Here is a 12375-nt window from a genome sequence, read left to right as displayed (position 1 = left end):
CAGTGCCCAGATTGGGCTGCAGGGAGGCTGCGGAAGCATACCCCAGCCTCAGATCTGGATGGTAGCAGGAACCGCAGCAGAGAGGAGACAGTGTAGCAGGAAGGGAGGGGGAAGCATGAGGTATCTTAGTGTGTCTGGGAAGCCTTGGGGTCCTGTTCCATCAGTAGGCCCTCCATGGCCTTCCCCACCCTGTGATATGTCATGTTCACTTAACAAGCTGCGTGCATCTTAACAAGCAAGAGAGTGATCTCATTCGAGGTACGAGATTCACTCCCACAAGTTTTCGAGTTACGAGTGGAATGGGCAGGCTCCATTGCACTCGTAAATCGAGGACTGCCTGTAACAGATGGCTGGACAGCCCTTCAACTCATCAATAGAGAAGGGGCAAAATGAAGTGATGCAGCTCTGAAAATTTGCTTCATTCAAAGTTTTGCACTGTGTGTCACATGCATACATGTATTGTATTAATTGAGATTTCTGCCATTTTTGTCTCTTATGTTAATAGATGCCTGTACGAAATATACTATTTTTTTCAATATATCCTTGTCCAGGATAGTCCAGAATCTTATTTATTTGGATAGATTACTTAGAGCTAGTTAATCCAAAAGGACTTTTCTTTCTATTGTAAGTAGTGCCCATTACCCACAGGATATATGACAGAATTTCCCATGTGCCTCTGCCTCTTGGTCTGAATGAGTGGAAATGGAAAAATACATAACAAGTTACATGATTTATCATTCCCCATTACATTAATTAACCCCATTGTTAATTGTAAAGACATTTGGAGAGTTGTCATCCAGCCCATCCCCGGTTGCAGGAATGGTGCATTAGAAAATGATCAGCAACAAAGAGCAAAATAACGAAGACTGTTGGCTACTATAGCAGGCCACATAAAATTTCTGCCTTGTAGTTGAAGATCTACATATCTTGATGCAATATAATGGTCAGATGGTCTATTACGAGGATGGATCCCAATTTCTTAAAAGCTTTGGAGCAATCTAGTCTGGCTTGAAAGCAAACATAACTATCATGAAGTCAAAATGTATCTGGGGGGGGTCTCCTTTCTCTCCAAATGTGTTGGGCAAAGTATGAGACATGGGTAACCATCTACCCAATAACCAGGAGAAACATATATGTAAATCAGAACGGTGCCAATGTTTTTAGGTCTGAAATTACATGAAATTATGTTTTTTAAGACTGAGATATGGTGTCTTACTTTATTCTCTGTTCTTACTCTGTTCCAGGAGGGGTTCAAAATGGGACTGACTCTGGAAGGCACAGTGTTTTGCCTTGATCCTCTAGACAGCAAGTGCTGATTGTCAGGAATAGACATTTAAAAATATACTATCTTTCTTTATTTCTTTTTACAAAACTTTAAAATGTATTACAAATATTATTGATGTGCCAAAAATGTTTCTCAACATGTTATATCCTCTGTGAGATTTGCTTCTTCAAAACTCCAGATAAGTTGCAGTATTATTCCTGTGAAATGAAAATTTACTCATGTACAGAAAGCTAAAATGAAATCACACTGCTATTTGTTTTTGATCTTCCATATTTTGCAAGTCATTCTTTGTATCTTTTGGCGACTCACTTGTACAGCATGGGAACCCATCATAAACCTGTGAGAAGTCTTTTTAAAGTCTTTTTGTTACACACCACTTTCAGACAGCAAACAAGCACTTGGAACTATGATTGAAAAGAACAACTTTTAAAATAAAATCCCTATGATTGCTTTCTTAATTCCACACAAATACTGTTGCCAATATCAAATAACATTGCAGGCCACCCAGATTCACCTGGCAGCGAGATGGGCGGCAAACAAATTCAATAAATAATAAAAAATATGAATGTTTGCACACTCCTGTAAACAATTACAGTGAGACTGAGAACCATAGTTCTCCAGCGTGACGAGTGGAGAATCCACCAATGGGTTAATTTCATCTTCTGCCCACAGACTAGTCGTCCAATTTTGCTCCGCCTCTCCTCCTGGGACCTCCCTGACCCAGTCTCGATTAGTCTTGAGCCCGTTTAGACTGAATTCTTGACTCCTGAAGTGATTCTTCTTTAAGGTCGTATATTTCTGATATTTTGGTCAATCCGTGGGGGGAGGGAGGAACTGCAAGAATGAACGGCTGTTCGTTTGAGCCCTTTCTGCTGCTGGATTGCAGCTCAGCCACGAGGCTGGCCTGAGCCCAGCCAATCACAGGACAAACAAGGAACCAGACGCCATTTTCCGGTCACCAAGTGTGACCCTGAACAAAGGGAGAGACAATCTCCTCCCCCCCAAACCAATCATCCCACAAAGCTAGCCAGGATAGCCAAAGCAAATTCAGAATACATTAGCACAGCTGATCAGCAGGCAATTTAAACCTCCCGCAGATCATAAGGAAGCCAGCGAGCCACGTGGGAACAATAGGGGGCTGGTGAGCTGCAGAGGAATATCACAGCTCTCCAAGGCTCTTACCCTAAATTCAACTAAAGACCTTGAAGGCTCCTATTGTTTTCTATTGCCTGAAGCGGGGATTAGCTGGTCGGGCAGAGGACTTTTAACCTCCGCAGCTCCCTCACAGAGTTTCCCTGCATCTCCCCAACTCCCTTGCAACTCACACTGACCATATTCCACTCTATACACGCGCAGTTGTTTTTTTCTTTGGGCAGTCTCCAGGAAATTCAGCTGAGGGAGACATGAGAGAGACTTGGGTTCGACCAATAACAACCTCAACTCACCCAAGCTCAGTCCTTCTTTCTAGCCACATAGGAATAATAATAATAATAATTAAAGTAATAATAATTAAAAAATAAGAAATAAAAATAAAAAATAAAAAAAATGATATTAATAATAATAGTAATAATTGAAGAGCACAAGACATAGATCAGCTCACAATTACCCTGAACCAGACCGGAATTGAATTTTATTCCAGTTAAGAATGGCAGATACCAGCACAGTTCAAACAGTGCAGGAACCTGCCACCACCAGCCCACCTGCTCGTAAAAGACAGAGATCACCCAAGTAGGAGGTGGCTAGGAAGATCAAGGCCAAGGCAACATCGGCCAAAAGGCCTTCCAAAGCAGTGGATAGGGAGGCTAAGCAATATCACCAGGCTCTAGAGAGACAATTCTCCCGAGCCAAAAGGAGACAAAACTCCACTGAAGATGAATTAGAGCCATCCAATTACAGGGAGGAGGAAATTTTTGGCACAAGGAAGCCCAGCCAGGAACCTCTGAAAACAGAGGCCGATATGGAACAGGGAAACGGCTCTCCCCTAAACAAGGGGCCTGGAGATCTGGGTTCAGAAGTAGGCACCCGTTGCTTAGATAATCATGGAGCAATGTCTTCAGAACACCTTCAATCCCTGATATCTCAGGCTGTCACACAGGCCATGGCCTCCTCAAGATACCATTGTTCCAGAACAAGGTCTGTGGCCTCTAGGGGTGGCTCTCGCTTTTCTCAAGAGGAGGCCTCTGAGTACCAAGACTCTATTTCCTCCTCCAGGTCCTCCAGAGGCAGGAAGTCTCCTACGGAGGACCATGAGCTGATGGATTAGAGACTGACCGACGAAGAGGATGTATCTCCAGATCCTCCCCCATTTGTAGGCCTGTTTAATCCGTCCTTATTCAAGACACTGCTACATAAAGCCAGTGGCACTACAAATATAGAGAGGCCTCCGATTCCGCAGAAAGAAACCTCCACCAATCCCTCAACTAATAAGGTCACAAACAACGAAGTGTTTTCACAGCCCACCTATACCCAACACTTTGTCCCCTGTCCACCTCTCTTCTTTGATTCTGTTCAGAACAACATGGGGGCACTGGGTTCCTTCCTCCCATGGGGGGGGGCAGACAAGAAAATGTTCAACATAGATCCAGCACTATCAGAGATAATAAAAATGCCAACAATAGATGAACCCATTGCAACCCTCTTTTCTCCACCCCTGATAGCCGGGGATGCAGCGGAGGCCCTGAAATCAGAAGACAAGAAGATGGACCTCATCTTCCGCAGGGCACACCAGGCCTTGGCGTGGGCAATCAAGGCAGGCATCACTATGTCCTTTTTTGCAAGGACATCTCTTCTTTGGCTGCGCCAACTCCAGTTGAGTATTCCCCCAGTAGAGGAGAAAACTCACCAGAATTTAAGAAGGTTAGTGGCGGCTGCGGAGCTCATGTCAGGTTCCTCCTTACACGCAACCAATTTCTCTGCCAGAGCAATAGCATACAACACTGGTGCACGCAGATTGCTGTAGCTCAAGCACTGGACAGCGGACATGAAGGCTAAGTGGTGTTTAGCGGCAGCACCCTATAAGGGTGGCCGGCTCTTTGGTGAGGTGCTTGACCCTTACTTAATTGAAAATAAGGACAAACGCAAAATCCTGGCCCACCTGACAAAGAGGACGGAGAGGAGAGCTCCCTCCTATTCCTGCAGACCGGCCTTCCGACCTGATGCAGGCATGGATCAGGGAACCTTTTCCTGTCCCTATCAGCCCAGATTGGACCATCAAGGTGAGAGAAACAATAATAGGGACAGGTTCAGACAACAGGCCTAAGCAAGACGGCCCTTTCGAGGAGCCAGGGGGCATCCCTACCGCAGATCCAAGTGATGGCCCAGGGCCCCCCCATTGGTGGTCGGCTAGCCCTTTTTGCCCACAAATGGCAAGCCACCACCATGGACCTCTGGGTCCTAAATACCATCAGATTCGGCCTATCCCTAGAATTCCTCTCAACAACACTGAACTGGTTCATTCCTTGCCCATCTCCAAAAGATCTGATCAAGAAGAACCTCATCTGAAGGAAACGGTTACACTCTCACAGCTGCTAGGAAAGATGGTGTCATGCCTCGCAATTGTACCTTGGGCAAGGCTACTCTCCAGAGAGCTCCAGTGTTTCCTACTTCCATTCCAAAGAGTGGGGATAGGCTCCTCAAACCAAAGAGTGAAGGTGCCACCAAAGGTCCTGAGGTCACTCCAGTGGTGGTCCTCCCCAGTGATGGGGAAGGGACACTTGTTCAGGGAAGCTAACCGAGTCACCCTTATAACGGATGCCAACCTATTCGGCTGGGGAGCACACCTGCAATCACAGCTAGCACAGGGTCAATGGTCAAAGAAAGACCTAAAGCACAACATAAACTGGCTAGAATTCAGAGCCATACACCTGGCTCTCCGTCAATTCCACAGCGCAGTGGTGCATCGACACATGCTCATACTCACAACGTGGCGGCCAAAGCGCTTGTCAACCGACAAGGAGGCACGCACTCCAGGGCTCTCATGAACGAAGCACAAGCGCTGGGAACCTGGGCACACAACAACCTAGCCTCCATCAAGGCCAAGCACATCTCAGGAGAATCCAATCACCAGGCAGACTTCCTGAGCAGGACAACGATAGACCACTCAGAGTGGAGCCTGCACCCTGCCCTCTTCAGAGAGGCAGCAGAGAGATTCGGCCATCCAGTGTTGGATCTGTTTGCCAGTCCAAAGAACACTCAGATTCTGAGGTTCTTCTTTCGTTTTGTGACACCAGGAGCAGAGAGAGCGGATGCACTTCGAGGCCACTGGTCGAAAGGACTGCTGTATGCATTCCCACCTCTTCCTTTGATACAAGCAACCATCAGGAAGATATTGCAGGAGCAAGCGGAGGTAATACTCATTGCACCGCACTGGCCAAGATAGCCGTGGTTTGCCGATCTCATAAACCTATCTACATCTCCACTGTGGAGGATTCCACACGACCAAATTTCCCTCAACCAGGGATCCCTGCTACATCCAGACCCACAGTAGCTCCAATTGACCGCCTGGCGCTTGAGCGGAGTCTCCTAGAGAAAGACAACTTCTCACAAAGAGTCATTAAGCCTCTCCAGGCCTCTAAAAGGCCTACAACTAACAGGATCTATGATTCCACTTGGAAAAATTATTGCGGTTGGTGCAACAGGCAACAACTAGACCAATGCAACATCTCTATCCCAGATATCTTAGACTACCTAGCAGAAGGCCTGGATAGGGGGTTAGTACCCAACACAATTCGTAGACAGGTGGCTGCCCTATCAGTCATTCTTACCTACGGCAACTCTGAAACTTTAGCCAGAAACCCAATGGTGCGATCCTTTGTAAAGGGCGCATCTAACAGCAGGCCACCTGTGGTGCATAGATACCCTTCCTGGGATCTACCTAAGGTCCTACAGGCCATAATCTTACCTCCATTTGAGCCTGCCAGGACCTGTAACCTATAGTACCTGACCCTTAAGGTTGCCTTCTTAGTCGCTGTTACCTCAGCAAGACACATCTCAGAACTAGCAGCCCTGTCAGTGAGGGAGGACCTTTGTACCTTCCACATGGATAGGGTGGTATTACGTTTGGACCCCTCCTTCGTTCCAAAGGTCAATTCCCTATTCCACAGAGCGCAGGAGGTGGTGCTGCCAAACTTTTGCCCCAAACTGTCCCATGAACTGGAGCGCAAGTGGCACACCGTAGATGTTTGCAGAGTTTTAAAGCAGTACATCAAGCGAACGGCACCCTTCCGTAGATCAGAAGCACTGTTTGTCTCCTTCCACTCTCACACAAGAGGTCGGAGGGTCACTGCATCCACAATCGGTAGATGGATTAAAAGGTGTATAGCAGAGGCATACAGGGGACAGTCCTTGATGGTCTGCAGACAAATCACTGCACATTCCACGCGCAGTGCTGCAACCTCAGCAGCATGGGCAACTCAGGCTTCGATTGAAGAAATATGTAGAGCGGCGACGTGGACGTCACCTTCCCCTTTTATAAGACACTACAAATTAGACAGATTCGCATCTGCGGAGGCCTGCTTTGGCAGGAGAGTACTCCAGTGCATAGTATCAGAGTGGGACACAGGGCCAGATGGCATCCCACCCACAAGGACAGTAAGGCTTTGGTATGTCCCATTGGTGGATTCTCCACTCATCACGCTGGAGAAGGGGCGTTGGTCTTACCTGAACACCTTTTCTCAGCGTGACAATGGAGAATCCACTCTCACCCTTGAGGCCAGTCAGGTCCTGTGAGGGGAGAGGATGGAGTCAACGCAAGAAAACATAGCCAACTAGCTTTCGCCTCATTGAGACTGGGTCAGGGAGATCCCAGGAGCAGAGGCGGAGCAAAATTGGATGACTAGTCTGCAGGCAGAAGATGAAGTTAACCCATTGGTGGATTCTCCATCATCACGCTGAGAAAAGGCGTTCAGGTAAGACCAATGCCCCTTCCAATCTATATAACCTGCACCTATATAGCATAGCTTCCTAATAAGTTGTTATTAAGGGCCACAAATCAAGCTAGGTTTCTAATGAACTGCTGTGCCCCCAATTCATGATAATTTTGTGAGTGCACAGCATTTCTGACTTAGAAGTAAATGTTAAAGGCAACCTCTATGCTTCTCAGATGCATTGTATTTAATATACATCTACTAAATGAAATAGATTGTTATTTTTAAAATTGCGATATCTAATCTCTAACTATGCCAAATATTAATATACCAATTATTTTCTATTATTTTATAATTTAAAATGTAGTTCCTAACGATGTATTTGATTAGATTTTTCACATTCCAGAGGGTACTTGGAAATGTATACACATCTGAATTTTTCAGTAACAGTCATATAATAATTAGCTATTTTGAACACACACACACACACACAAACACATCCATGTGTACATAGAAACATTCCCAATGTTCCACACTATTTTTAAAATTAAAGCCCAACCTACGTATTTCTCAGCATCGCTATTTGCAAATCCTATTGTGAAGGTTAATTAAAGGTGTGCATGCTAAGGGCACTGCTTGTGGTGCATGTTAAATTGCTGTGTACATGGCAAATTTTCAATTTTAATTGCAAAGATTCCATTACAATAGTGATGGCATTCAAAAACCTAAACCACACATATTTTTGAACGTGATCTGAGGCTTCTGGTGCAGTTGTACTGTTTGGATATAAGAGCTTTGTTCCTTTCAGCCTTGGGTTGTCACCTGATAATTCAGTGCAAACCACTTGGAATATCAGGGCAACAAATGGACAAACAATTTCATTTTGCATTCTAACACAAAAATTACAAATGAATATCACGGGAGAAATAGAGATAAAAGAAACTTAAGGTAGGTTTTTGATGAAGGCAGATTGTAGGTTTATCATTTGTAAGGGATCTCTGCAAGGGAGCTCACTACTGAGATAATGTACTACTTTGTCTCTGCATAGCAATAAATGAAATTTTGGTTATGCATTTCTTTGTATTCATAAATTAAGTTGCTTGTTCGTTTTTGGGTTTTTTTCCCCATTTTTACCAAAAGTTTGTTCAAGATGTACAAAAAAAAAAAAAAATTACCTTTCTGGGAAAGTTTTTCTCTCCTGTTAGGAGCCTTTCACTGTAAAGAAGATTGGGGGGGGGATGCTTTTTATATGAAGAGAAAGATAAAGAGAAGTGCTCAGGAGAAATGGGAAAGAAACATAAGAGATTATTTTGCTCACTTTATTTTTCGGGAGAAAACACCCTAATGGTCTGGTACTTGGTTTGCAAAATAATAGTTTTTAATGTTATATTGCAAGGTTTACATGCATATTCACAACATAAAAAGAAAGCATTTATGCAATGGTATTTACCTTTTAAAGCTTTGTTCCAATCTCACAAAATACTTAAGCAGATGCCTAGGTAACCTGGAATTCTTTACATGATTAAAATTAGACAGCTGCCTAGCTGTAAGCCTTACTGAGTCCTTTCCTATACTCTTGATTTGTATTAAGTCTTCCTTTATTATTTGGTTCTTCCTTAGTATTTGCATGTATATCTATACCTATGCTCTGAATCCAAAGAGGATGGAATGCATTTATTCAGTGCTTCTGATTTCCCACTTTGTTTCTGGATATAGATCCTCCCATCATATTAAATTCCATTCCAGAAGGCTCCATTGTTTTATGGGGTGTTGGGCAGGGTGAGAAGAAACAGAGCCATTGGGAATAACAGCAAATAGAAAAATGACTCTTTGGATATTGGCCCATGTGCCTGTCAATATAGATATATATGAGATCCACTAATGAGTAGAATAGGCTCTGTATCATAGACACATCAATAGTTTTGTTCATCAAATAGTATTTTGCAGTTTGTACAACAATGATGTTTAGTAGCCATATGAATGGCTTTTTTAAACAAATAGAATTTGTATTTTTATCATAAAGAAAGCTTTACGTAATAGGCATATATTTAGAGGCCATTTACAAGGGATATAGAAGAACATTCAGAAAATATTTGCACCTTTTAAGAAAGCTTTTGTTTTACTGATTTTTATGGAAATTGGTTTGCAAATTGCTAAATGCAATTTAACTGATTCAAAATCAGTCCAAGAACTCTAAATTAATACAGCAAGAAATTACATTTTTAATGAAAACAGTTTTAGTGCTTTAGTTGAAATTTGTATTTCTATGTAATCCCAACTGTCTGTTTTATTTTGCTTCAAATAAATGGTTTAATTAAACTTGCATCATTGAATGGAATCTTTATTTAATATAAAGACTGGGGGGAAGGGACAGGCAGGGGGAGGAGTGGCATATAGAGACCCAGCATAAAGCCAGAGGTTAAGCTACTGGAAGGAGTAGGGAGATCCAAGTTCTTGTTTTTTTCTTAAGCATGGCAGCAGTCTGGTTAATCTTGAGTCAGTCACTCTCTGTCAGCCCAGATAAGTATCAGGCTCTTTGACAAGATGGCTGAAAAACAAAACTCCCTCATCATATCATGCATTGATAGGTTGGCTATCAATGAGCAAACACTGTGTAAAACACGGGGACACTCCAAGCAGAACAAATATTAAGAAAAACAACAACTCCATGGGAAGGTTGTGGTAATATCATTAGGGTGTTTAAATCAATATGCATACACAATGTAATCACAAAAGTGCATTAAAAATAAAGTGAAGTGCAATATTTATACATGTGTGCTTATTTGTAAGTTCTCTGGGGCTATGCATAAATCATAGAATATATGTGGTGATTTATGTAAGTTCTGCCTTTACACTCTAATCAAAGTAAACTTGCAAGAATAATCAAGTCCGAGTTGAAACACCCATGAATGAGATGAACTACAGAACTTTACCCTCAGGATACATAAAAGTAGTGGTTTAACTAGAAGGGAATCAGTGTTATGTGTGGTTTCCAGGGGTTTTTTTGGGAGGAGGGAGGGTTGCCTCCTCAGCAATATATTTTTGCATAATTGAAATAATTTGTTTAATGTATTTCACCTTGCATATTTCAGATTATTAGTTTCTTTTACTGCAAAAAGTGTGGGTTTTTTTTTTACTTAATTCCTCTGGAATGTAAAAAAAGACTGGAGATGTTCATTCCTACACTCTAATATGCCCAAATGATTCTGCCAGGATTATTTTTCTGCTCTAGCAGAATGAAGAAGGCACTATAATTCCCAGACATCTTTAGTCAGGGCACAATCCCTGACCAAGAATAGCTACAACTCTGCATTTGGAATTAGGGCAGAAGCATCTCCCAACCAGTGTGGGAGGTGACCAGGGTGAGGCCAAGGGAGGGGCCAAAAGCATCATCAGTCATGAGTCCTTTCATGCCCACAAGAGATCAAAGTCCAGCCCAATTTGAATTCCTTCTATTTTTAATTCCCACTAATTTCCTTTCACTGTTAGTTCAGATTCTTGTAGACAGCTTAAGCTTACAATAAATCTTTACACACATTTGAAATGCCTGGATCTCTTGGTGCTTGACAACCGGCAACTTTTCAAATTCAACAATGGAGGCCATCAACACCTGCCCTGGAAACCAGCCTTTCAGATGGCTTTAACCTCCACCAAGACAAGCTGGTGCTATGGTTAGATTCTTGCTTTATGCCCAAGATAGTTGAACATTTTATCACATGCAAGATGCTATATTTCAAAATTTTATGTCCAAATCCAGAAATGAATTTGGTACAAATTGGATATATACAAGACACTAAGCATCTTCTTCATCTGCACCCTAGAGCAGGGGTTCTCAACCTTGGCAACTTTAAGACTTTGTGGACTTTGCTGGCTGAGGAATTCTGGGAATTGAAGTCCACAAGTCATAAAATTGCCAAGGTTGAGAACCCCTGCCCTAGAGGAATATCAGTCGAATGGCCTATTTCAGGGGTGTCAAACTCGTAATGTCACGTGACATGTCGCAATGTATTGTGACTGTTTTTCCATTGCTGGCAATGGGGTGGGTGCGGTTTCTCTATGACACATCTGGCCCATGGGCCGGCGGTTTGACACCCCTGGCCTACTTGGTTCCCTAGGGAGTCATCCTGGGGAGAAGAGTAACATGATTTGCTGTCCTAAAGATACCCAGGGAATGCATCACACTGGCCTCCTTAGCCAGCAATAAACTCTGTCTTACTGGCATCATAGTCCATCCAATCAGAATGGACTATTTTAGCAACTCTTGTCAGGTGGAATACCAGTAGGTATGACAAGGCACTTTAACTTTAGCTAGGCACCTGGGAATATTATTGTAGGATATCCCTTCCCTCTCAGCTATACCTTCAGTGACTGAGATTGTTAGTTGGACTTACTGCAAAGTTCCCTTCTGGTTATTAAAAAGATGGGGGGACATGATAGCAGTGTTCCAATATCTCAGGGGCTGCCACAAAGAAGAGGGTCAAGCTATTCTCCAAAGTATCTGAAGGCAGGACAAGAAGCAATGGATGGAAACTAATCAAGGAGAGAAGCATCCTAGAACTAAGGAGAAACTTCCTGACAGTTAGAACAATTGATCAGTGGAACAACCTGCCTCCAGAAGTTGTGAATGCTCCAACACCGGAAGTTTTTAAGAAGAGACTGGACAGCCATTTGTCCGAAATGGTATAGGGTTTCCTGCCTGAGCAGCGGGTTGGACTCGATGACCTCTAAGGTCCCTTCCAACTTTACTATTATTATTATTATTATTATTATTATTATTATTATTATTATTATTATTATTATTATTATTATTATTATTGATCATTGCACAGTCAGCCAGATGTTCATACTGGATTTGGCATTTTGTCTACCTATCGAGTCCTTACCCAGGACCTGGGATAGGCAGATGTGGATGTTTGATGGTATTACAGGTATCGTCGCAGGATGGAAGCAGTTCCTTGTAAGGCCGCCTTTTGCAATTGACTAATAGCGAATTTGTCAATGCCAATGTGTTCAAGTGGTGCTCCAGTTGTTTTGGGATTGCACCCAAGGAGCCTATTACTATTGGTACTACCTTTGCTTGCTTTTGCCACAGTCTTTCTATTTCTATTTGTAGGTCTTTGTATTTTCTTATCTTCTCCAGTTCTTTCTCGTCTATTCTGCTGTCTCCAGGCACTGCCACGTCCACTATCCAGACTTTTTTGTCTTTCTTATCGACAATTGTTAAGT

The 12375-nt window shown here is 43.0% G+C and overlaps 1 protein-coding gene across 4 annotated transcripts in view; it reads left to right on the top strand.

Annotated features, from left to right (window-relative positions):
• The window catches only part of GULP1 (GULP PTB domain containing engulfment adaptor 1), a 147371-nt gene extending 137899 nt beyond the window's left edge, over positions 1-9472 (top strand). For all 4 annotated transcript variants that reach the window (XM_039369793.1, XM_039369792.1, XM_039369791.1 and 1 more), the window contains one exon: positions 1245-9472. In XM_039369793.1, the coding sequence (XP_039225727.1) occupies positions 1245-1266 (22 nt within the window). In that variant the 3' untranslated portion in view covers positions 1267-9472. The remainder of the gene's footprint in view (positions 1-1244) is intronic.
• The last annotated feature ends 2903 nt before the right edge of the window (positions 9473-12375 follow it).

This window comes from Crotalus tigris, unplaced genomic scaffold, assembly GCF_016545835.1.
Source record: "Crotalus tigris isolate CLP2741 ecotype Arizona unplaced genomic scaffold, ASM1654583v1 scf7180000021232.520764, whole genome shotgun sequence".
Lineage (NCBI taxonomy): Eukaryota > Metazoa > Chordata > Lepidosauria > Squamata > Viperidae > Crotalus > Crotalus tigris.
The sequence above is the reverse complement of the archived record's forward strand: the minus strand, read 5'-3'. Positions and strand labels throughout refer to the sequence as shown.